This window comes from Anolis sagrei, chromosome 6, assembly GCF_037176765.1.
Source record: "Anolis sagrei isolate rAnoSag1 chromosome 6, rAnoSag1.mat, whole genome shotgun sequence".
Taxonomy (NCBI): domain Eukaryota; kingdom Metazoa; phylum Chordata; class Lepidosauria; order Squamata; family Dactyloidae; genus Anolis; species Anolis sagrei.
Genome location: NC_090026.1, coordinates 100,759,611 through 100,786,517, shown reverse-complemented (window position 1 = coordinate 100,786,517; position 26,907 = coordinate 100,759,611). Strand labels below are relative to the sequence as shown.

Genomic DNA, 26,907 nt, shown 5'->3' with positions numbered 1-26,907 from the left:
ACCTTTTAGGAGCCACATGGATTGTTAAAATGATCATTCTCCCCCCCCCCCCCCCCAAAAAAAAACTTTTGGTATTTTAAAATATTAAATAGTGCATGATGGAAGCAGATCAATTTTGCAGAATATTCAATTAACCCATTTTTTGCACCGAAAAAGACATTCTGGAGAAGCCTGAGGAACAAAGGTTACAAAAACACGTGGCCAGTTTGCCCATACCTGCTGTAGGCTGTAACACTAGGAATGCACCTAAGAAATCTATGGAAGATCTTCAGTTCAATGTATTGTCGAAGGCTTTCATGGCTGGAATCACTAAGTTCTTGTGGGTTTTTTCGGGCTATGGAGAAATGCCTCTAGAACATGGCCATATAGCCCGAAAAAACCCACAAGAACTTAGTGATCTTCAGTTCATCTCATTGCATGAGTATGTTCAAGGTTTCTCAAGAGCTGAATGACAGGCCACAATAATTAACCCATTTTGGGTACATAATGTAGATATGCTTTCATAAGGAACCTTAATCTACTAGAATTCATTTATATTCCAGTGTTCAGAGTAGAGATAATCTCAAAACTAGTGTTAATATCTTCATGCAGCATCTGAAAGTTTGAAAGGAAGAGCATCCTCTCTTGGAGGGTCTCCACATCACCCTGAACTTTGAAAAAAAAATAAGAATTTCCATGATGGAAAGGGATGTGGAAATGCTACATGCACTGGAGAGGGTCTCCTTTTCATGAAGGTCCTCCATATGAAATTGAATCTTGTAATTTTATGCTTAGAATTATGCACAGAATTATGCTTAGAGACAAACAGATCTCAATCCAATTGCTAGCCCCAACTAAAGTTGAACATTTGAATCAACTGCCAAATTGGAGGACAACACTAACAAAATCCCCAATTCAACGAGTAGTTGGAAAAGCAACTGATTTTAGCACACTGCTTACATTCATTTGCACACAATAGAAGGTGAGATGGTAGAGGTTTCAATGCAATCAATTAATTTTACCCCTAACTTTACAATAAAAGAATAAATCCAAAGAGTATCTTCTGAATACCGGAAAACCTTGGACCAACTAGAGCTTTTGCAAATGAAAGGCGTGTTTGTGTGCATACATACATATTACCCAACTGTGTGAGATAGAACAGATTCTAGTGTGTGTATAGCTAGCGGGAACATCAAGACTCATGTGCACTGTTTCAATGAATGGGAACTCTGTTGACAAATCAATGGCGTCAACTTATGAAAAGGCAATGTCCTTCTACTGTGTCATCTATTTAAATGAGGAAATTGTCTTTTCAATGTGGCAATAAATACATTGGAATCCACATGGATTTCTCTAGTTACAGAGATGGAAGTAATTGTTAGAAATTACACACAATGTGCAAAGTATTCCCAGAATGAGCATCAGAGACAAAGGGCATGACCTAAGCAGATTTCAACAAAAAGGAATTCAAGCATATGCTTACTCCACATTGAAACCAACAGGTAAATACTGGCTGGATCATGCCCACAGATATAGAAGAAGCATAGGGCAATTATATGTGAGTTCAAAAAAACTTTCTCAGTTCTGGAGTTGACTCACGCTGTGAGGTATTCCTTCTAAGCCACCACATAGATTTCTGGACTCAGAAAAGTATGGGTTAAAGGATCTTTGCAAGAAAAAGAAATTCAACTGCTTTTCAATACAAAATTAAAGGCCTGCCAAATGTCCCCTCATTTGGAGGTAGTATAATCCCTCTACATAACTTTAAAAACAGCCTCAATTCTTTGATGGTGGGAGTCTGAATTCCTAAAAGCCACAATAAGTGTTTATACAAAATTAATTTGCAGTTGATAACAGGAACTCTGGCACCAGAGCTTAATGAAAAGATCTCCCAACTTGATTCTTTCTTGCTCTTGCTCTCAAACACACACAAAATCCTTCCCAGTGTTAGTTTTCCTACTACAGTTCATGAAGCCACTTTATTTTCCAGGTAGGGAGATTAGGCTCAGGTATGACTGATATTTCCAAATGATCAACATTCATTTGACATAACACAGTCCTTCCCTGCTTCTGCATATTGTGAGGTCCCATTGACAGGCATTATTACTTCATCAATGAGAGAGCCAGAACGGAAGAACCAGCTAGCATACAGTTAAACTTATTTAACAAAGCCATAAAATGTGCACATGTAGAACATAATGTAAAAAACTGATGTTACAGTTTCAGGCAAAAATTGAAGGTTTCAAGATTACCCTCAGTCATATTCGGTGCTGCAATACTCTTTGTTTGTAGAAGAAAATCCTTTATTTATGCAATCATATGAACACTTCTTTTTGTAAAAATTAAAATTAAATCTTCTTCCTTTAAAAATTCACCAGGAGCAACTAACCCTGAGGCAGAATTGGTGCTTTCAACTCTCCACAAAATGACTCTCAGCTTATCATATAAAAATCCATAATTTTTGCCCGAAGATGTGTCTTTGACTTGGTCAACTTATACATGAGTATATACAGTATACAATAATAATATATTTCCCACAATAACCTTGAGAACTAAAGTAGGTAAATAAGAGCGCTGGTGACTTGTCCGTGGTCACCATGTAAGCTGAAAGCAGTGGTTCCCAACCTGTGGTCTGTGGATCACCAGTAGTCCACAAGAACTAAAATATGGTTCGCGGACTCACCATTATTACTCCGTTGCAACGAGAGCAACTGATTTCGCGAAACTCTCTTATAGTGTCGAGGCTTATTAAATATGGCTTTCTGAGGCGAGCAGATGGCAACTACCGGATAACATATGTTCTGTATCAGAAACTACAGAGGATGTGGACTAGTCAATGTAATTTTCTGAATCAGCACCTCAAATAACCAAATTGAATCTAAAGTTGACCAAAAACTGCTTCATAACCCTTTTGTTGGAGAGTGGTCCCTGGTTAAAAAAAAAAAAAAAGGTTGGGAACCACTGGCTTAAAGGATTTGCAGCATTTTAATCAAGGATCCAACATGCCATCCACTGAACTAATTGTCTATTTGTGGCAAAGGCTATTATAAACCCAAAATAATGTCATTCTGCATCTGAGGACCAGTTTATCCAGTTTACTATTTGCTTCTGGCATAAATTCCCATGAGTTAGAATTTCTATCCTAAACAGGAACAGATATACTCAGATCATACAAACACAGAAGGTCACCATTTTACTACCTTAGATATAAGAACAAAAGGACCATTTATGAATGCTTAGTGTAGACCGACTCATTTTCGTGTACTCAGGTTCATATACATTACAACACAGTCCATCCATTTGGGTGAAATGTTCTGGATGCTGCTTACATTAACAGTGTTTTGCCTGTCCCAGTACTTAGAATCTAAAATAAATCTGAGGAAAAGGTAACCTATTTATATGATCTTAATTTTTAATGGATTTCAAAAACTAACAGTTTTTAAGGAAATTGTAGAATTGAGGATGTTTTGGATAGAAATGTTAAGGATGCTTTTTTTCTTCTTAAAATTTCTCTCCCTCTCCCTCTCCCTCTCTCTCTACACACACACACACACACACATGTTCATATTAAACTCAATTAGTTTTGAAACTAGACTATTGGTTTCTAAGAGCCGCACTTCTGGCTTGCCCAGCCCATGGGGATGGGACTCAAAAGAAGAACAGAATTAAATTAATAAAGGTTTTATGTTTAAAGGCATATGGAACACACTCATTAAATTATTATGTCTTTTAAGTTCCTAGCCTGAGCAGTGAAGGCTAAGCAATGGTGGCAAGTCCCAACAACGTGGCCTTCGCCGAGGCAGAGAAGGCATTTCACGTGGCTGTCGGAGCCCAAGATTTTGGCGGCACACTGAGTGCCAAGCTTGAAGTGAGTTGTGGACATTGTAACAAAGTTTCCGAAGAGTTATCATGGGGAAAAAGAGTTTCCACTGAAGCTTTATCACATACCCTTGTTTCCAAAACAAGCCACATTTTTCAAAATCCCATTATCACAGGGACAGAAAGTGAGGTGAAATTTTCTGAACAGGGACACAGACATCAAAAGAAACACCACAGAGTTGTTAACCTTTCCCTATGCTATCCAAAGCCCACATGTGTATATATGGCTGGAGTTACACTTCAAAATGTACCTGTTCTTACTTACATGCAAATTCAACTTAAGAATAAACCTACGGAACAATCTGGTTTGTAACTTGGGGACTGCCTATACAAACAAATGGAAATGCATTTGCAAAATAATAAAGGACACCATGGTATCTCACCTGGAACCAATTAAGAGAAATATAAAGCGCATTTTCAGACTAAGACAACTGTGGCCTCCTATCGCTATAAGGTCCAAGGTCTAGACACCCGAACAAGGTGATTGGGTCATATACATGGATAGCATCAAAGGAAAAGGGTTAAATGTCAAATCTTGCTTAATTCAAAGCAAACCTTCTTAAGAGATGTGAACAGTAACTCCAAATCTCATAATACAGGCTGGTTTATATTTGTTTTTGACATAAGTATCTCATGCCAAGAACTCATGTGGGAAGGTTATCTGGTATCCTCACCTGCCTAAAAGCTATGTATCTTGATCCCAGGTCCATGAGGGCTGGCTTCAAGGCAATTCCTGTTCCACATATGGCTTTAAGGCAAGTAGGGAAATATCTCTCTGTCCTGGAGGTACGTTTCCATTATTTGTATTTCCAATCTCCGTTCGGAGCCTTGAATATGTGAAAATGCTGAGACTTCTGATCACAATATAAAATTATTTGTGTATCTAATCTACTTATGTTGCATCTCAAGAGCTAATTATAGTGGTAGTCCATATTGGTGCCAATATATGGGTCATCAGCTGCTGGTCCTTGGAGTGTTTCCAGGAAAAGAAAAAAAAACCTAACTGTAGTCAGTGGGTACAATATGGTACTAAGTCCTCAGCACATTGGGGAGGAAAGGCCAGTGCCCCACATAAGAGAAGGAAAGATATACCATTAATATTTCCACTCCTCATATGATCTTCTCAGTTCCCTGTCTCTGTTAGTCATATGCCTGCAAATACAGGCTTTTCTGTTGAGGATGGTTTTGGAAAGTGTCCAGCCATTGAAGAAAAGGCTTTTCCTAGATAAATGTTGTGGTTTTTCCTTCACAAAATCCTCTAGTATTTTTAAAATCACTTTTTAACTAAATGGTGTTTGAGTATTATAGCTTAACTGTGTTTTAAGATGGATATTTTTGTATGTTTTTTACCTGTAGCTATTTTATCTTTATTTATTTTTGTAATTGGTATCTTTTTCTACATTTGTTTTAATCCAGTTTGGATTCCTTGAGAGAAAGGAGGGATATAAATCAAATGAAGCCAGAAAAACCAAGAATCAAATCATAACCAGTCTGAGAATGCTGAAATATGATGACTGGCCCAAAATAAGCCTTTTGTGGCAGAATGGAGATATGAACCTATATATCTTAATCCAAGCATTAAACCATTAGACCACACAGGTCTACAGTGGAAATGAAGACTTTAAATTCCAACATTAGCTTTTGAACCAGTTGTAGCACCAAACACCAAATCTGTGTTGTTTCTTCTGAGTAGAAATGACCAGGGCACAAAGATCTGTCTCCCTGCATAGATCTTGCTGTAGAATAGGTAGATTTCAATGCTACATTCCACAGATCAAAGTATATGTTGTTTACAACAACAGACCTTTTGGTTCAGCCAACCGCAGCCTGCATTCAGGATCAACATCTACAAACTGACATGTTTGCGGTGGACATTGCTGACCAAATGATAAACAGAGGCAGATGGACCTCTAAGAGGGCAGTTTGTAATTCCTTGGCCCAAATCCTGGGTAAAAGACCACAGGAAATAAGACTAGAAGCCATAGTGTGGTTATGGAGGGACTACCAATCATCTGACCGTTCCTCCCGTCTTCAAATAACACCAGAAGACAACTCATGGCTTGGAGAGCTTATGGCAAAACGCTATGATTTAAAGAAATGGGGCATTACCATTAGGAGGGTAGTTGTGGACCCTCAGATACGCCCCTTATTTGCCTCCGGGGTTCCTTCTTGCCATTCCCCATCAGGTCCCCGTGCATCCACAACTAGCTCACCGGTTAGGGCCCCCCCTCCTGGTTCATATAATTTTGAGACTCCATCCGTCCCGGTCGCCCCCACTCAACCAGCCACACTCCTTCGCTCGAGAACCCTTCCCTTATTCAGTCCACTCAGCTCCCTTGATGTTTCATTATCTACCTCATCTTCAGAAACATCCCTTCCCAACGCCCAAGGGAGACTATTCCCCAGCCCGACTCCTTCCTCTGAGAGCTGACTAGTTACAGACCCCGGCCATGTAGGGGGGGAGAGGGTTCCGGAGGAGGGGGGTGCCATTCAAGTCGTGTGGGGGAGGAGAATAGCGGGTCACCGTCATCCCAGGGAGAAGCGCAACAGAGTCCTTGCGACCCTGGAGAAGGTAGGTAGTGGTAGGCTCCATGGCAGCCCCCTTGGGCTAAAGGTCCTGCTGATTAATGCCAGATCCGTTAATGGTAAGACTGCGGCCATCCAGGACCTGATCCTGGATGAGAGGGCGGATCTGGCATGCATTACCGAGACCTGGTTGGACGAGCTGGGGGGAGTAAATCTCTCTCAGCTGTGCCCACCAGGTTTTGGAGTGCATCAGCAGGCTAGACAAGGGGGGCGGGGAGGAGGGGTCGCAGTGGTCTTCCGGCAATCCATCGCCGTGACCAGATACGTTGTCCCGCAAGCTTCTGGGTTTGAATGTGTCCACTTGAAGGTGGGGAGCCGTGACAGTGTGGGGTTCCTGTTGGTGTATCGTCCACCCCGAGATCCAGCAGCTTCCCTGTCTGAGTTAGCGGAGGTGGTCTCTAATTCGGCCTTGGTCTCCCAGCGCCTGGTGGTGCTGGGAGACTTTAACATCCACGCCGAGACCACTTTATCTGGCGCAGCTCAGGACTTTATGGCCACCATGACGGCCATAGGACTGTCACAGATAATATCCGGCCCCACGCATCAAGCTGGGCACACTCTCGACCTTGTCTTTGTGGCGGACGACGAATTGATCAGAGTGGAAGATCAAAACATCCTTCCAGTGTCATGGTCTGACCATCATCTGATCACATTTAGACTTACTGCGACCCTAAACCTCCGCAGGGGTGGAGGACAAATTAAGATGGTCCGCCCTAGGAGACTGATGGATCCGGATGGATTCCTGAGGAATCTTAGGGTTCTTCCTGCCTTGGAGCCTGGCGATTCTATCGACGCCTTGGTAACTCTCTATAACGGGGAGATGGCCAGGGCGTTAGATATGATCGCACCCGAACGCCCCATCTCGTTGCGTCGTGACAGGCCATCTCCTTGGTTCACCGAGGAGCTGGCTGTGATGAAGCACACGAGAAGGGGGCTAGAGCGCAAATGGAGGAAATCTCGAGATGTATCTGATCGAACACGGGCTAGAGCCTCTCTTAAGGCATACTCCGTGGCCATACGGGCGGCCAGGAAGTCATTCACGACCGCTCGTATAGCATCTGCAGCAAATAGATCATCGGAGCTGTTTCGGGTCGTGGGAGAACTCCTCCACCCACTTGCGGTGGAGGAGGTCCCTGACGACCCCGCAGCTCGGTGTCGCGATTTCGCACACCATTTTGCAGATAAAGTCGCCCAGATACGCCTCGAGCTCGACTCCAATTCGATCGCAGTGCTTGAAGAGGTGACGGAGGTACCTGCTTGTCCAATTTTGTGGGATTCTTTTAGGCTTGTTCTTCCTGAAACCGTAGAGGAGGTTCTTGGGGCTGTGAGGGCGACCACCTCACCTCTAGACCCATGCCCATCTTGGCTCATTAAATCAGCCAGGGAGGGGTTGGTTGACTGGTTTGTATTGATTATCAATACATCGTTGGAGCAAGGGATTTTTCCATCTGGTTTGAAACAGGCAGTGGTTCGTCCACTCCTCAAAAAAGCTTCCCTTGACTCCACGGTGCTGAATAACTACAGACCAGTCTCCAACCTCCCTTTCCTGGGCAAGGTGCTGGAGCGGGTGGTCGCCTCGCAGCTCCAGGGCTTCCTAGACGATACCAACTACCTAGATCAGGCACAGTCTGGTTTCAGGCCTGGTCATGGCACCGAGACAGCCTTGGTCGCCTTGGTGGATGACCTCCGTAGAGAGCTGGACAGGGGGAGTGTGACCCTGTTGGTTCTCCTGGACATCTCAGCGGCTTTCGATACCATCGATCATGGTATCCTTCTGGGTCGTCTCTCTGGGATGGGCCTTGGGGGCACGGTTCTGTCGTGGCTCCGGTCCTTCCTGGAGGGACGTACCCAGTTGGTGAAGCTGGGAGACGCCTGCTCGGACCCCTGGCCTTTGACCTGTGGGGTCCCGCAAGGATCTATCTTGTCGCCCATGCTCTTCAACATCTACATGAAACCGCTGGGAGAGGTCATCCGGAGTTTTGGAGTTGGGTGCCATCTCTATGCGGATGACACACAACTCTACTACTCCTTTCCACCTAATTCCAAGGAGGCTTCTCGGGTGCTGGACGAGTGCCTGGCCGCTGTGTCGATCTGGATGAGGAAGAACAAGCTGAAGATCAATCCCGACAAGACAGAGGTCCTCCTGGTCGATCGTAAACCGGATCGGGGTATAGGGTGGCAACCTGTGTTGGACGGGGTTACACTCCCCCTGAAGCCACAGGTCCGCAGTTTGGGAGTCCTCTTGGATTCTTCGCTTACACTTGAGGCTCAGGTGTCGGCGGTATCCGGGAGGGCCTTTGCACAACTGAGACTTGTGCGCCAGCTGCGACCGTACCTCGTGAAGGCGGATCTGGCCGGGGTGGTCCACGCCTTGGTCACCTCTAGAATGGATTACTGCAATGCGCTCTACGTGGGGCTGCCCTTGAAGACGGCTCGGAAACTACAATTGGTCCAGCGGGCAGCAGCCAGGATGCTAACTGGAGCTCATTATCAAGAGAGGTCAACCCTCTTGTTCAAGGAGCTCCACTGGCTGCCATTTATTTTCCGAGCCCAATTCAAGGTGCAGGTGCTCACCTACAAAGCCCTGAACGGTTTGGGACCACCCTACCTGCGTGACCGCATTTTCATCTACGAACCCACACGCTCGCTCCGGTCATCTGGGGAGGCCCTGCTCGTTATCCCACCTACGTCGCAAGCGCGCTTGGTGGGGACGCGGGACAGGGCCTTCTCTGTGGCGGCCCCCCGACTTTGGAATGCCCTTCCAAAAGAGCTTCGTCAGGCCCCTACTCTGGCAGTTTTCAGAAGGAACCTAAAAACTTGGCTGTTCCGATGTGCCTTCGCAGATTAGGAATCCCCATCCCAAGTCCTAGATGCACTTTAGCACAACTAATGTTGCTGCACACCGCACTTTTAATCCTACGTTCCTCCTGCCATCTCAGCACTTTTAACCCTGTACCCCATTGCGCTGGCCGAACCAGTTTTAATAGTGTCTTGATGTATTGTCATTGTGGTTATTTTGCTTAATTGTTTGATTTGCTTTGTTTATTGCTGTGTTATGTTTTCTATTGTATTGTGTTTTGTGGCTTCGGCCCGTGTAAGCCGCATCGAGTCCTTCGGGAGATGCTAGCGGGGTACAAATAAAGTTAATAAATAAATAATAATAATACTCAAGGAAGGGGGCCAACCAAGGACAAGATGGATGGATGGCATCCTTGAAGTGACTGACTTGACTCTGAAGGAGCTGGGGGTGTTGACAGTCGACAGAAAACTCTGGCATGGGCTGGTCCATGAGGTCACAAAGAGTCGGAAGCGACTGAACGAATAAACAACAACACTCAAGGCATCAAGTGTGCCTTTGCTGGGAGCCACCCTGAGTCCCCTTCGGGGTGAGAAGGGCGGGATATAAATGTGATAAATAAATAAATCTATATAAATAAAAAGGAATGTTTGTTTGTGGGATTAACATAACTCAAAAAACACTGGATGAATTCACACCAAATTTGAACACTTATCAGGCCAACAAGTGACCATCACTCAGAAAAACAATGAAAAAACACAGTTACATTACCATTACAACTAATGTGCAAAACCACATATATACACATATATACACATACATACACACACGAAACATATATACACAGACTGGGCCACAGCAACACTTGGCAGGGGATGGCTAGTAATCAATAAATTATGTTAAAAATCCAGCTCTGAAAATGCCAGGCAGTACAGAGTCTGTATAGATGTAGATGGGCAGACACACATTTACGTGGACTCTATACCACCTGTCAGGGTTGATCTTTTAGCACAACCTAAATTGATGAGGTGCCTGGACTGTCTGTGTGTTCTGTATCATGGATCTCCAGTTCAGAGCTTTTTCCACTTGCAACGCCTTTCTGTCAGAGAAATGTTTTACATGACCCTTGGTATATAGGTACATAAAATAGAAATAAAAATCAAACATTTACTGATAGTAAATCAGCATTTGCAAGACTTGCTAAACAGACTGATTTTCCTTTTAATGAAGGACAGCTTAAGCATTTTCTGCAGGGTCCATTGTAAATACTGCATAATACATTTTGTAAATGCCTAAAACAGTCACTAGGTGGCGTTCAGAATTTTTTTACTGTGGCCAATTTTATTGTAACCCTAAGACTGAGCTAAAGGGACCCCATTTGGCATCAGGACCCACAGTTTGAGAAGCAGTGCTTGAGTTCAAGCCCTTGATATGATTTCAACCACACCCCAGTCTCAAACTAAGCTTAGGGATGCCATATTCAATAAAATACACCCTGAAAATTTGGGATGAGGTACATCAATACAACAGCAATTTCAGACATTAGATACTGAAGGGCAACAAAGTCAGCCTAAAAGTGTTCCTCCCAAGCCTCACATTCTTTCTGCTCCCATTGATATTTCTGGGCATACTACAAAGCCTGACCAGTACCTTCTAAATGGACTTGAACCCTTAGATTTATGAGATGGTGTCATTAAATTCCCAATATTTAAATAAAATTCAAGTGCTGTTCAGTCAGTTTCCTTAAGTTGAAGAGTATTTTGTCTCAAGTGGCCAAGTGCTGGATCCACCCATCCATTGGCCCCTGATATTTTTATCCTAGGTTGGAAACATGTCATCTTGGATGGCCACTGCTCAAAGTTCATAGGAAAAACCTAAAATTTTCTGAACGCCACAAGGTCATATATGAGCAAAAAGAAGGAAATAAAAACCCCGGAACAACCCCTTGCTGTACACAAGGTAGCAATCCAGTGGTAATGTCACTGTATAACCAAGGCCATAAATCCCATATCTCTCTCTCACATGCAAGCCAAGTCTACTAGCAATTTGTTTTGATGAAAGGTCAGTAAAAAGATCTGACCTCACAATGTCTCCATTCAAACTGAAGTTTCAACATCAAGCATTTCTGGTAGATGTTGCTACTGATTGGTTGGTGTTTTGTACTGAATTAAAACAGCTGGAAGGGAACAACTTTGACTTACAGTGAATTTGTAAATTTAAATAACAAATTCGAAAGTGAATTAAACACTTTTTGAAATGAGGTTTGGAAAGCTGCATCACTTTCCTACAAGGCAAGATGGGCTAGCTCTGAAGTCAAGCAAAGTTAGCAAATGACAGTCATTAAGAGTACCAGAATGTGATTATATTATATCAGACACCCAACACCCTCTTCAGACAAAGAGTTAATTAAGCTCTACTCTACCAAGTCAATTTGAAGCATTTGTCCTAGCAGCATTATCTTAATTATTTCTCATCAAAACGATAACACTTCCTACTGTGAACTAACATCCTTATGTAAACAAAATTACAGACTCCATAGTCCTGAAATGTGATCCTTTGTCAAAAACTCTCCTGCGTAAAGGCTCTTTACCACACATCCAACTGAAACACAACAGAAGCATTCATCCTGCCTTGTCTGGGGTCTCATGAGGTTTTGGCATTTCATCTGAAAACATTACCATGTTTGCGAAGGAGATTTCTTGAAGTGTACTCTATCCCACAAAAGGAAATAAAGACAAAACCTTTTTTTTCCACAATTTCAGATACAGAAGAAGTTGAAAGTATTTACCATGTAAAATAGTAAGATGAGGAGTTATGATCTGTAGCATGTGCATTTCAACCCACCATTCATTTCGTATATAGCTATGGGGTGCCTATATATTATAGAATTAATGCAGTTCGATACCATTTTAAAGGGGCCCCCTGGTGGCACAGTGGTTAAACCGCTGAGCTTGCTGAACTTGCTGACTGAAAGGTTGGCAGTTCAAACCCGGGTAGTGGGGTGAGCTCCCGCTGTTAGCCCCAGCTTCTGCCAATCTGGCAGTTCAAAACATGCAAATGTGAGTAGAGCAATAGGTATCGTTGTGGTGGGAAGGTAACAGAACTACATGCCATCATGCTGGCCACATGACCTAGGAGGACAACACTGGCTCTTCGGCACAGAAATGGAGATAAGAGGTTCTAATCTGGGTGGTGCTCCCACTGTTAGCCCCAGCTTCTGCCAGCCTAGCAGTTTGAAAACATGCAAACCTAAGTAGGTCAATAGGTACCACTTCTACAGGAAGGAATGGCACTCCATGCAGTCATCCTGGCCACAGGAGGTGTCTATGGACAACACCGGCTCTTCAGCTTAGAAATGGAGATGAACACCACCTCCCAGACGAGACTTAATATCAGGGGAAACATTTACCTTTACCTTACGACCACTTTAAATGCCTGCGAATTGTAATTTGGTGAAGTGCCAGATCTCTTTGGCAGAGAAGGCTAAGGACATTATAAAGCTACACATCCCATAATTCCATATAATTGAGCCATGACAATTAAAGTGGTTTTAAACTGCATTAACTCTACAATGTAGATGCACCCATTGAGTTGGAAGATGCCCCAAGGGCCATTCAGTTCTTCTCCGTCATTCAGGAATATACCATCAAGCACCCCTAACAGATGGTCATCCAAAAAAAGACACTCCAAGGCAGTGTATTGCACTGCTGAACAGCTCTTATTGTCAAGAAAAATGTTTATGATCTCTCTGCTTTTCAGACAATGTTTTTTACACAATTGTAACTCTCTGTTTTTATATGCACACAGCATTGAATGAGTCTTAAAATATCACATTGGCATTTCCAAGTAACTGGTTGGCTTCCAACAGATCTTTTTAGTCATGGTCGTCCATAGATTCCTATTCACTTTTAAATGGAAATGCAGAAGAACCCTATAGCAGAAGGAATTCATTCTTTTAATGTTTGAATGTTAAAGCTGACACTTCCAGAATTTAGGTTTGGCAGTGCATCTTATAAGTTGCATCTTATTCGATGACAGCTCCAAATCCCCTGCGTCTGGTTGCAAATATCCAACACAGCTGAACTCACTGAATGAATTATATGAGTGTGCGTGCGCGCGCTCACACAAACATACAGACCTTACCGCCTTTCAGCACCAAAAGTGCCAACTCCACTGAACCACACCCACTATATTAAATTGAAGATGTTGACTGGAACACTTTCAAAAATATCTCTGCTGCTTTGAGATGCCAAAAGAAAAGTTAGTGCTTATTTAGCAATTTAAGCACCAGCCAGCCAACTGTATCTTACAGGCATAAAGCATGCAGCAGTCCAAAAATACAGATAGCTAGTGTGTAATAAACTCAAAAGGAGATGAGAATTAAATTGTACAATTGTAAGTTTTCTTTGATTTTGTTTGTCAAAACTTCCAACATTTATTGCTCAAACTTACCAGTAGGAACTGGGTGAACTCTGCATACGTTAGGCGTCTTTTCCGATCTTTGCCAAAATGCAGTTGCACAAACTCTGAGTCCCAGTTAAAGGGAATATGCTGGTGAATCGTGGTCTGGCCAAAGACTTGCTTAACATCCTCTGGGAAATGAAACCGAGAGAACAAAAGAGAGGACAGTTAAAACAAAGCAAAAAAATATTCTACTTTGGGACAGAGTGGGAACCATGCAGTCCTTTAAATGGTATTAAACTGCAAGTCTTTGGAGTCCTAGCCAACCCAAAAATGGTGAGGAATCCTGGAAAATGAGGTTTAATAACACTTGGAGGCCCAAATGATTCCTATCTTCGACTCTAGAAGAGATTTATAGGTTTTCTTTTCATTTCATCGGAACTCTTTCCAAATGAACCAGCAGCCAGCCCTTGCTCACAGACTCATTCCATACATATAATAAAAGTTTGAAAATATGTATATGTGTTACATGGCTGGGGTGCCCACTTTCACAGACAGGCTGTCACCTCCATAAACAGCTACAGATCCTACTACTCAGGAGACACCAATGGCCCTCTCTCCAATGACATTACAAGTTATAGTGAATGCCATGAACATGTCCAAGAGCCCTGCCAATGTCCTCCACAAATGTCATATCGCCCACCACGCAAGTGAAGGCTTTTATTTGGGGAAAATATCATCCTATATTGTATGCGTTTCCTCCACCATGGACATTGCAGTATTCCTTCCTCTCTCAATTGCTGTGGAATTTGCATGACCCTGCCCATTGCCTCTCCCTTAACCCTTTCCTATTCTTTTCTATGGCACACAGCAAGCAGAGGAATAGATCAGCAACTGAACACACTAGAGAGGTCTGGGAGGAATTCATCTTGAGTTATAGGTGTTGTAGGTACTAGAATGTATAGTTTGCCTGTAATCTAAGAGCTGCACTCTGAACTCTGCCAACGATGGACCTGGAACTAACTTGGAACACAGAACCGCCCATCACCCACTTTATGTCCTGGTGTGGTTTGGGGGAGGATGGACCATGGGATTTGCAGTACCTTCACTCACTTTCACAGACCACTGCGCCAACCACGAATGATGGACCTCAACCAAACTTGGCACAGAGACCCCCCCCCCCATGACGAACAGAACATAATAGAAGGGTTGTGGGGAGACTAACCCACTCGCATGGGAGTTGTAGTTCACTCTGCATCCAGCGAGCACCCTAAAACCAACCAATGACAAATTACCATCACTTGCGTCCCCAAGCTAGTACATCCTAAATTATCAGAAGGCTAAACCAAATCATAGCTTTCCCTTGTTGTCTACTCCTCCTTTCACTAAGGCCCCATTTATACTGACAATTTAAAGAAGTTTCCAACTGAGATTGAAGAAAGTGGATTCACTATAATGTACAGATGATTACATAGGGAATCCTGGACCTTTTTTGAGACCACAGAGTACTGAGGCACATTAAGAGCTTTCTTTTGAATGTTTTTGTTGAAATTTGTTGTCTGGTCATCACAGTTTGGAGTTAGCTTCGAACTGCATTCAATGGCCAGTGTAAATGGGAGCTAAATGATGCAGTAACAGCATTCGTAACACAGTATTACATAGTCATATAACCCATCACATTTTGACAATCCTCAGCAGTCACCCTTTTATTTCTGTTCCCCTTGAAAAAGCTAGTCAACAAAATATCTTGGAGGGTTTTTAAAGGGGCTGTTTGTGAAAATCCAGCCTCAAAATATCAGAGAACTGTGGTGTGTCTAATTGTCATCGAGCATTTGTCCCAAACCATCAAAACAATTTGCTTTATGTTTTTGTCAGAAATATTAAATATTAACTAGGTATTTGTAATTACAAAAATGTGAGTCAAGTACTGAAAGGGTTAAAGGGATGCAATGTCTCATCAAAAGCTGCAGTTCAATATAAGCAGGTGTAGCTTAGTTTCCCTTAGTCTGTGAGAGGTCTTTGTGGAAGAAGGGCCTCGGAGTGTCAGTATGAGTAGAACTCAGTGTTAGTTCACCTCAGTATATGAGAGGCGCTAGTCTGAGAGCACCCTTAGTGTGAAAAGGCCTCAGTGTGAGAACGCCCCAGTGTATGATGGCTGATGTGTGTAAAGCTACTGTATGAAACTCCTATGTAAGTACGGTGTAAGAAGTGGTTCTGTGAGATCCAAGCCATTTATCTGCATGGGAAAGAAGCCCATCATGGAAGCAAATAAGGAAATATAAAGAACTTTGTGTTATGGAAAACTTGTTCTTGTAAATAGTACAGCCATATTATTTTGCTATAAAGAAAAGCCTCCTATGGAAGAGATAACATTGGTCTGCGTGTTTTTCTTCTTTTTATCACTTTGGGCTACTGGTACTGGGTCACATTGTTACCCAACCATATTAGCATAATCTTAGATGGATGAATGCTACTGACTTGCATAGCTAACTGCCCCTTTCCAATATTGTTCTGAGCGTAGAATAATCTGCCCACCATAATCCGCCCACCATTACTTTATGCCGTTCGCTCTTCCAAATTTTGGACTCTCTAAAAACATGAAAAATTATATTCTCAGTATCATTTGATGGCACTTAAACCATTTTTTTCTTTCTTTGTTTAACCTGAAAATTACAATATCCAAGTTTTCTGCCGTGATGTTACGATATGTCTTCAGTGTATTCTTTTAAAAGTAAAGGATGGTTGATTTCTTGACAAAATACATATTGAATTATATGGTATACTTATCTCATTGGATGTTCTGAATGTATTGCTTTTATTGACTAATTGTGATGGTTATGAAACAGGCTCCTTTCTTCTAAGCTTTATAATAAGTACTTTCTCACTACGGTTCACAAACTCCTATAGACGCTCGCTAGAGTTGCCTTGAAATTATTCCTTCTTCCTTCACTGGACTCTTCTCTCATTCATCTCAAACAATTTCACTGATCAGAGTACTTATTTCCACAGACATACTGCTGGAATCAGATACGGAGATCATTCATGCCCCATGAACAGATTTATAACATTTTGGCCCGCTTCAAGTGACAGGCCCAATTGCAGTATCTACAGCAGTACTCCTTCACACTCTGTTTTTCTTTAATTGCCCCAAACCATCTTAGATTAAAAAGAGAAAGGAAGGAAGATAATCATCTGAAGCAGAAAGACCCTTTAAATCTCTGGCCTTTGAAGGAGATGAGCCATGAAACCAAATCACACACTTTTTACTACTGCTTTCCTCCCAATTTGAAAAATGATTAAACACAGTCATAAACCGAAACTGGTGTAGTAGTTTAGAGGAGGGAGGAAAACCAGCATGTTGATCCTAGATTATCATCTGGTATTGACAGCTACAGAATGATGAGGAGTTCAAGTGACAGATGAGGAACCTATGGTTTTGCTAATGTTATTTATTCCTATTCCCATGAGCCTTGGACAGCAAGACCAATGGTAAAGAGTGATGGTGGATGCAATCCAAATCATTGTGTGGGTATCAAGTTCACTTTAAGTGTTTATTCTCTATGTTGACTATTTATTAAGCTTACTCATTCTCTTCTATATAATTACCTGAAAGCGAGAAAATATAAGAACTGCCCCTGTTTTTTCCTATCCATCCTCTGACTTGAAAACTTTATATTAGCTTTTCCAACAACAATCAACAAACAAAGTTAATAGATTCACGTGGTCAGCCATATATCTGGTTGCTTCATTTGTTTTCTTTCAGACTCTATGGAACAACTACATTACCATATAAAAATAAGGGAGAAAACTAAAATGTCAACACAGCTATGAATACCAGCAATGTGATCCTTCCACCTAACCTTACCTTAGAAATAAAATCTCCTCCTAAATGGACACTTTTTGATGAAGTGTTAAAATTTTCATTCTTCCAACATCACATAAAAATCTTTAAGCACTAAAACTAAATACTACAAAATATGTATTTCCTATGCACCCAAGCATGAAGTTAGAATTAATTTATTATTATTTTATTATTTTATGTTAATACATTTTAAAAACCAAACATTTGGAACTTGATGGAAAAGTCTAAGCTGAGACTCTGTTAATATAGTTAACTTATTGAAAAAAAAGCAGTCTCACCTTCTGCTAAGGAAAAAGCATAAGGCAAATTGGCGATTTTATAAGATACTGAATTGCATAATGGTGTAAAAGTGGAGGCACCTCTATCTCCAGCGATACCAAGGTTGCCTTTTGAAAGAATCTGACAGGGCCATTTTCTATTAATCATAGTTAAGGGTCTGAAAAAATAATACAGAATAAGAGCTGGGATTATGAATCCTACATTGAAGGCTTCAAGGAACCGAGTGTGGTAAAGTGAATTTACTTAAAGATGTGATAAACTCTTGGAAGCATTGGGGGAAGACAAGCATCATATACTCCAGAGTTTGGGGTGGAGATTTAAAGAAAAGTTAGAAATAAAATGTTCTGCTAGAAATTCTCATCTTGAGTTGTCAGGTGAAATAAGAGATAAGACTTATGTATCTCAAACTGTTATGCAGAAGAGGGGATATCAGCACTTGTTGCTTGTTGTCGCACAAGCTTCACGTGTTGAGAATCTCTCTTTGCACAACCCTTGAAGGTATAGGGGTTCTGTTCATACCTGGCAACCTAACTCCCATTTACACTTATTCGGAAATGGTGTTAGGCTGATGGAGATAAAGGCTAATTCACAGGGCACTAAGCCCACTCATTAGATTTCAAGAAGTGCTTTTGGCTTTGAGAATCATAGATGGAATGTATGAGAACAGGATGTTGGCCATATACAGGCAGTCCCCAAGATATGAACATCCAACTTACAAATGACTCATAGTTAAAAACGGGGCTGAGGCAACAGGAAGTGAGATAAATCTACCCCTAGGAAGAGAAACTCGCTTCTGAAAGTTATCATGGGGAAAATGAGTCTCCACTGAAGCTTTTTCACCAATCCTTGTTTCCACAACAAGACAAATTTTTCAAAATCCAGTTATCACAAAGACAGAAAATGAAATGAAATCTTCTGATCATGGACACAGACAACAAAACAAACACCACTTAAAATGTACCTGTTCCAACTTACAAACAGTTTCAACTTAAGAACTACTCTATAGAACCCTTCTTGTTTGTAATGTGTGGACTGCTTGTATATGCCATTAAGCAGCCTAAGAGAAACAATAATTTCACACATCAAGGTCTACTATATTTTCTATCTATACTGCTGCTTATACAAAATTTTGGATTTTACATCATTGTGTGTGTCCTGTATCTATTCCTATGGATGATCACAATTTATAATGTACAAAAGGTAGAAGTTGAAAATAAATATGTATCCACTGTTCAAGTTCTCTCTGAATCACATTTTCCACACTAAAAGGCCAAACAATCATAACTTTTTCATGTACTTCCATTGTCCCAATAGTTCACATATTGAAGGAGGTCTCAGTCAAACCAAACATCAAGGGGAATGCATATTCCTCAAGATTAAAGCAACTGATGATTTCCCTCCAACAAAATATGAGGTACATATGTATGAGGAGGATTTCCTCACACATATATACCTCAAGAATCAGAATTGCAAAGTAATTCAAGAAAAAATAGGGACTGTTGATATAAAAACACCACCTCATCTGATTCATCCCCATGACTTAAATAATGATCTTCTGCATTGGGGGGGGGGGGGGGAGCTATGTAGTTAAAGAGACCCCCTATAATTCACACATTGGGAGGGTGTTTCAATATATCAGTACATAAGCTACAATCCTGAATTGATGTCTTTGATTACACAGATGGGTTTAAACATAATGGATAATTCCTTTATTATATCATAGGCTACTGCCTTAAGATGTTTTGCATATGAAAGTCAAAATGATTTTGTGCGTATCAATTTCCTTGGTTTTTTCCAGTTCCAATCATGAACTGGATTTCTATCTTGTTTTTGTCACAAAATGAAACACAAAGACATTTCCTTTCTAGATTCTACAATCACAACTTCTCTTAAATAGTCACAGCTAGCAAATGTTCTCCTTTACTGAAAAAGTATGTTTCACATCTGAGAAGCTATTCAATCTAAAGACAAAGATAGATAAACAGGAAATAAGCCTCTGCTGAACAATCAGCACTGGACATAAGACTGAGCACATATAATACAGATCTAAACAACATCTTCCCCATCATATATTTTATAATAACAAATTATTAATAAGGCAGGATCTATGATCAATGAATACAAATTAACATATGTTGCAGCAAATCTGTGTCCATCTTCCTTTAAAAAATTGTGATATATTTCTTCTTTGTTTGGTGATACATAAGTGGAATCTTTTTAAAAGGTGTTATTACTACCATTAATGCTAAAGAACACAATCACAATGAGCTTTAAGTGATATTTCCGGATTTCAGTGAGTCTACTCTGAGATAAATGACTATATAATTGGACATATTAAGGTATTCAGAATTTAACCACCAAGGGTCTAAATGTTTTTTATTTTTCAATTTGTACAATAATATATGTCTATTTGTAACTAAAATGATCTGAGATTAAAGTTTTCAATGATGTTTCTGCCATAGCAGTGGTTTTTTCCCCCTTCAGCAGAAACAGGTCAAATTCCTTCCAAAATTGCAGCTTAGTAAATGGGTCTTTTCTTCGATGTTGTCGTTGTACGAAGGATGGTTATATTTCAGTTCTCAGTTAACCAGACAGTGACCTTATACAGTTTGAATTTACTCTCAAATTGGCTCCATCCCACCTTCTCGATACCTATTTTTCCTTCTTTTTTAACATTGCATGAAGAAACCAGAAAACACAATATTTTAGCCATCTGAGCAAGCAGCATTCTGAAATCAGTCCACTAACTGGAAGTGCTCTCTGTTACCTCTATCTTTTAAAATTGGAGCCATTATAGTCATTCGTGCAAATCCACATTTAGCCTTTCATAAAGAGTGGATTTTTGACCCATTGAACTGGAAGAGCTTTTGCGCTGTGCTCCTGATCTTTGACAAGATATCCCACAACAACAGAGAAGACAATTTCTTGCTGGTGTGAATTTGTATTCCGTTGTTAAACTCTAGATGCTCACAAATGGCAGATCTACTTCAGCTGGTTTGCACTCTGATGATTCCAAATGTTGTTACAAAGCTGTAGTGAAAAAAACCAAATACCGCACAGAAAGCCAAATAATATGTGTGAAAAGATCAATTATTGTCATTGAGAGAGGCCGTCCTATGGTGATGCAGATAACGGCCCTGGGCAATGCGAATTACTTCCTCATTCTTCACAGGTATATGCGTCACATACGTAAGAGGGATAGGTTTTCTAATACGGCAAGATGAAATCAACTGGTGCCCAGAAATGATAATCTCTACTTGTTATTACATCCTTCAAGTGAATGTCAACTTATAAAGACTTTATTGCCAAAATTTGACCTTCTGGCAAACAAACTAGTCAAATGTGGGCTAGGCAAAACTATGTTTAGGTGCATCTGTAATTGAATGCATGAATGATTTATTGTACCAGCCATAGGCCGTGACATCACATAATATACAACCTTTAAAAGTACAATACAATAATATAATAAATATTATATTTAATATTTATATTAAATATAATATTTATATTATATTTAATATAAATATTAAAACGTATTCCATATTTGGGCTCTTTAAAATTATAGTAGCAGTGACATGGTAAAAATAACAAATGTTTGATTTATATCATCCCAAACTATCTCCATTTCCATTTCTAGCCTCCACTGTGGACTTTGCCCATTTAGCTCGGATTTTTTTGGGCTTCAACTGCAAGCATGGTAACCTTTAATGTTATATTTTTGGAATGATCTGTTTAAAAGGTCACAAATAACTACTGACTGTTGTCATGCTGCCCTTTCTTCCAAAAGGGCTCCCAGAAGATTGTTTCGAGGGTCATTATACAAAGGGCAATGTAACAGATAGTGTATTAGATCCTCTCTTTCCCCAGACTCACAAATACAAAGTCATTGGGCATTAGAACAAGAAACTACTCCTACAAAATTTGTGCTTATGCGGACGATATAGTTTGCATTATAGAAGACTATGGATCAGATGAATAAATGGTTAACCGAAATTGAAAGATTTGGCGATGTGGCAGGATTTAAAATAAACAGAGACAAAACACAAATTATCACAAAAAACATTAATAACAAAAGACAGGAAGAATTACAGGCCGAAGTAGGAATTAAAATTGTCGCTAAGACAAAATATTTAGGAATAACATTCACAGCCAACAATGCACATTTACTAAAAGACAATATTGGTCATTCTTAGAGGATACCAAGTGGTGAAACCCTGCTGTTTACTAGTCCGCAAGGTGTCAATTGTATCCATCTCAAAGATGTTGTCTCTAATTACCTTCTTGTTCAACTGTATTAGGGTTGTTGTTGACCCATCGAAATAGTGGATCTCTAATTGTTTAAGCAAATGAACCCAAAGGATGCTCACCAATGCTTCCTCTTAATCCTGGAAAGAAATGATGAGTAGAGTGCCGCAGGGTTCCGTTTTGGGCCCGGTCCTATTCAATATCTTTATTAATGACTTAGATGAAGGTTAGAAGGTCTGATCATCAAGTTTGCAGACAACACCAAATTGGGAGGGATAGCTAATACTCTAGAACACAGGAGCAGAATTCAAAACGATTTTAACAGATTAGAGAGATGGGCCAAAACTAATATTCTGAAGTTCAACAGGAACAAATGCAAGATTCTCCACTTAGGCAGAAAAAAATGAAATGCAAAGATACAGAATAGGGAACGCCTGACTCGACAGCAGTACATGTGAAAAGGAGTCCTACTGGACAACAAGTTAAACATGAGCCAACAATGTGATGTGGCAGCTAAAAAAAGTCAATAGTATTTTGGCCTGCATAAATAGGAGTATAGTGTCTACCTCAGAGAAGTCACCAAAAGCTGTACTTTATTCCACCAAAGGATTTGCAAAGTAACCACAGCTGAAGAGTTTATAAGAAAGGTTGCAAGTCTGCAAGTTATAATCTCCACTATTGATCATAAGAAAAGCTTATAGACATTAATGCAAAAGACAATGGTTCTACTAGCCCTTGAGCACTCTAACTGGAGGTTGGCTGTGGAATTCAAAGAGGCACAAATGGAGGGTGAAAAGGAGAAATGTGCCAAGAGGAAAGCCAACCCTGACCGAGAACGCCTTCCATCTGGAAACCGATGCCCTCACAGTGGAAGAACATGCAGGTCAAAAATAGGGCTCCACAGTCACCTATGTATCCACCACCAAAACACTACATTTGGAAGGCCATCATACTCGGACCACGAGAGATGGCCTAAGTAAGCAATGTGAAAGAGAGATTGAACAAGAAATTATGCAATTTATTTACAAATACCTGTGTTTCTGTTCTTAAAATATATAATTGTTTATATCATTTACTTCTTAAATGAACAAGACAAGCATTGTTGATTAAGAACTATTACGAACTATCATCCACTCAGAGCAAGAGATTAAGCCCTCTTTCATCTCCATCTTTCAATAGCATCAACATTGCACTGAAAACAGTAAGCAGTTTATGCTTTATACATATCTTCTATTTATTGTCAGAGAATTGAAAGCAGCAGTTACTGCATTTCATACAAATGTTTCGCATAAATAATTTCTTTATTTTTAAGCAAACGCTGTTTTATACCTCAATCAGCCATCTTCTGCCTTTCACAGGGATTGGGACCTAATCTATTCTGGTTCCCAGATCTCTGAGACTATATCCACTAATATCTAAACATGGTGACATGAGACACTCTATAACCTGTACCATAACTAGCTTTTAAAATTAAGATTTCCCTTTACCCTATTTGTTAAAAAAGGACTGCTTGCAAGGCTCCAGTTGTTCAACAGTGTCTGCAAAAAGACAATGCAAGTTCGAAGCCATAGCCTCTGATGTTCTCAAAGCCAGAAGTTGTTAAATTTGCTTTGCCTCCCACCCCTGCAAACACAACCTTTAGAATTAAAGATAAAGGTTATTAAAAGGACTGTTAATTTTTAAAATGTTGACATTTAGACCCAAGCATCTAAACTTTTCTTTATTAAACCATCTAATAAAGGAAATCAAAGAACTCTGCCTCTTTAATGAGGCATTAAAATACAGTAATACAAAAAAGAAAAAACTGTTAAGCCTCTTAAACCCCTGGACTTACATTATCAGCTTTTATGTGCCTGTCAACACTCAGGAGTAAGAAGCAATGGTTTATTCTCTGTCTCAAATTTAAAAGCCAACTAAACTTCCTTCCACCTTCCTGCTGAGATCTTTAACTCCTGGCAAAGAGCTGCAGCTTAGTTTAAAATGTAATACAAGGGTGCAAGGCAGGCACTATCAGTGGCAAGGCAAAAAACAAGACTATCCTCCATTTTGCATCATCTATTTAAAAAACAGCTAAACCTTTCTTATTTTAAACACAAATGCATTTGTAGGTGGGGAAGAATGGCAGAAGGTGACTATCTGTGCTGCTGACTTCTTCAATAAGAGTGATTTGGATAGATTGAAATAATAAGCATAATACAACAAGTGTTACAGAATTAGGATTATTTTTTAAAAAATCATCATAATGCACATTTATTAGCTTCCTAGTGAAATGAACAAAGACAGCGTGACACAGAGAGAACAAACTCTATTTCATATAGTCAAAGGACCACCAGAGCCCAAGAGCAGACTAAAAACAAGTGAAGCCAGACTCTGACGTCTCTTTGTGGTTGAGTTTCAGTGGAATGAAGCAACGGTAAAAGACTTATAAAACACTGATAGGAACAAAGGAAGTTGCCTTAAAGTGATTGAGCCCACTATTTCATTTAGGAGATGTGTTTTAACTATGATTTGGGTGTTTCTATACTGTGTTGTTTAAACACATGAAGAGTGAAGCACACTACTTCAAATACTTGCATTATCCTCTATAACAGGGCTTCGTAAACATTTCCACTTGGGACCTCTTTTGGCCCTAGAAAGTTTTACATGACCCTCGGTATATGGGTATAAAAATAGATATAGAAATTATTTGCAGATAATAGATCAGCATTTGCAAAACTTACTAAACAATCTAGTTTTCCTTTTTATGAAGTATAACTGAAACATTTTCTGCAGAATCTACTGTAAACACTGCACAACAAATTTGTGTAAATGTCTAAAGCAGCCACTAGGTGATGTACCTTTTTTTTACTGTTGCCAAATTGTCCGGGACCCCAACATTGAGGTAAGGGTCCTCATCTGGAGTCAGGACCCACAGTTTAAGAACTAGTATTCGAAAGTAATGCTACTCAAAGCAAAACTCTAGGACATAAGTCATTGGTTTCTGACAAATTTACAAGAAAAAAAACAATTGTACCCAAAGGGTATGAAAACGGTGTGAGTCCCTGGCACATTGGGAAAAAATGATTGCTTGTAGGGCTGCCCTAGAGACACTGCTGCTGCTATGGGATACTGACGGCAACCTTTGAGACTGCTATGGCTGTAAAGCTGAATGAAAGGTACAAGCTACTAGAGAAGGACCAGAAGTGAAGGACAAGCACAAGGTCTCACTGGCTGAGAAGGGGACAGTGGCAGCAGCTGCAACAGCAATCAATGAAACAGGAGGGAGAAGAGGAGTAATCTTTTACTTGGTTAAGTGTGGATAAACTGTCCCATCCCCACTCTGAGCAGCCCAGAAGGGAACGAATTTGGTTCGTCTCAGCAGATCGTAAAGAAGAACTGAGCCCCTCCACTCTCTCTGCTACAGAGGGAAAGCATCAAAGAATCACCATTGCCATTTTCCCATCGAGAATTCAAAATGGCAAGAAGCAGAATCATGGGGGAGAGAGATATGAATATCCGCATTGACCACAAATAAATCGACCCAGGTTTTTGGGATCAGTTTTTTTTTCTCCCCCCCCCCCCCCCCAATGTATACAATTACATGGTAATTTTAGTTACATCTCAGGAAGACAAATGCATGGGGTTTTCAAATATATATAAATTGTTTTAATTGTACCTTTTGGATATTTAAGAGTAAGAGGAGTTCTTTCCCAAGCGTCATAATGAATTGCAAACAGTAGTTTCTCTAGTACATTCACATTCAATGCTAATCAAAACTTTAGAATACCTCTACTCTATAAGAGTGCCTTTTGCAGACAGACAAAATGATTATTTCCAAAATATGAGGGAGGGAGAAAATGAACACCACTATTTAGCTTTGTGAAAAATGCAGGCCCTTAACTTTCTCCAATATACATGTTAAGAACAAAACAAAATATTCAAATTAATTTTGTTTTGCTTTCACAGGGGCTTAGAAATTTCTTCACATAAAATATGTAGTTTTGAGATTAAACATGTTTTACAACATCACCTCCATGAATCCAAGACATGGGCACTAGGGTAGCTTATTCTTAGAAACCCATTTAGACAAGTGTCTGACATCCGTAGGACTAAATTGCCACCTGCCTACTCACATGTTTCTATTCTGTCTGGAAGAACAATGCACAAATTACCAACTGTGAAGAAGTTCTGAAAGTAGGTTGAATTTCATTAAAGTTTTTTCCTGTAATATTTTTAAAGTAGTGACAGTATACTGCATTTCCTATTCATTTAAAATATTTACACATTGCCCAACCTTTGTCAAAGTTGTGTCTAGCATTGTTGACACAATTCAAACAATACATGCATGTGGTCAGGGTAGAGGAACATTCACCAAATGTTTAAAATGCTTCCAAACCAAAACCCCAGGCATAATGTCTGGACTTATTATGGTCACAAGAATCATCAGTAGTGCTAAGTTGAAACACAACATTTAGAGAAGATTGTCTTAACATGTGCAAATTTACTTAATCAGAGTGGATAATGATGCTACACAAGAGGAGGAAGAGCTATTTTAATTTTTCAGGAAAAAAAAAGGATTATCCAGGAAGAGCCCCGGACAACTTGGAAGTGCACAACAATAGAGATAGAATCCCCTACCCCATGAGTGTGTTGAATGAATGAGTGCGAGTGTATGGGAGTGTGAAAGCCCCCCCCCTTTTCTGTTTTTTTTTCTTTCTCTTTGTTTTCTTTTATTTCCCTCTTTTTCTTTCTCTTCGCCCCCATCACGCCCACCCCCCCCCCCCTCTTAGCGGAGATGCCCTCTGCTATGGGCACCCACACCCTCCTTTTCCTACTTTCTATCACAACCCAATTGTTCCACAACTTTTTATGTATTTAAAAAACTCACAATAAAAATAAT

At 40.4% G+C, this 26,907-nt stretch overlaps 1 protein-coding gene across 2 annotated transcripts in view; it reads right to left on the bottom strand.

The window, feature by feature from the left end:
* The window catches only part of SLC25A13 (solute carrier family 25 member 13), a 139,153-nt gene that overhangs the window by 56,414 nt on the left and 55,832 nt on the right, over positions 1 to 26,907 (bottom strand). For both annotated transcript variants that reach the window (XM_060782218.2, XM_060782220.2), the window contains one exon: positions 13,694 to 13,833. In XM_060782218.2, coding sequence (XP_060638201.2) covers positions 13,694 to 13,833 — 140 coding nt within the window. The remainder of the gene's footprint in view (positions 1 to 13,693; positions 13,834 to 26,907) is intronic.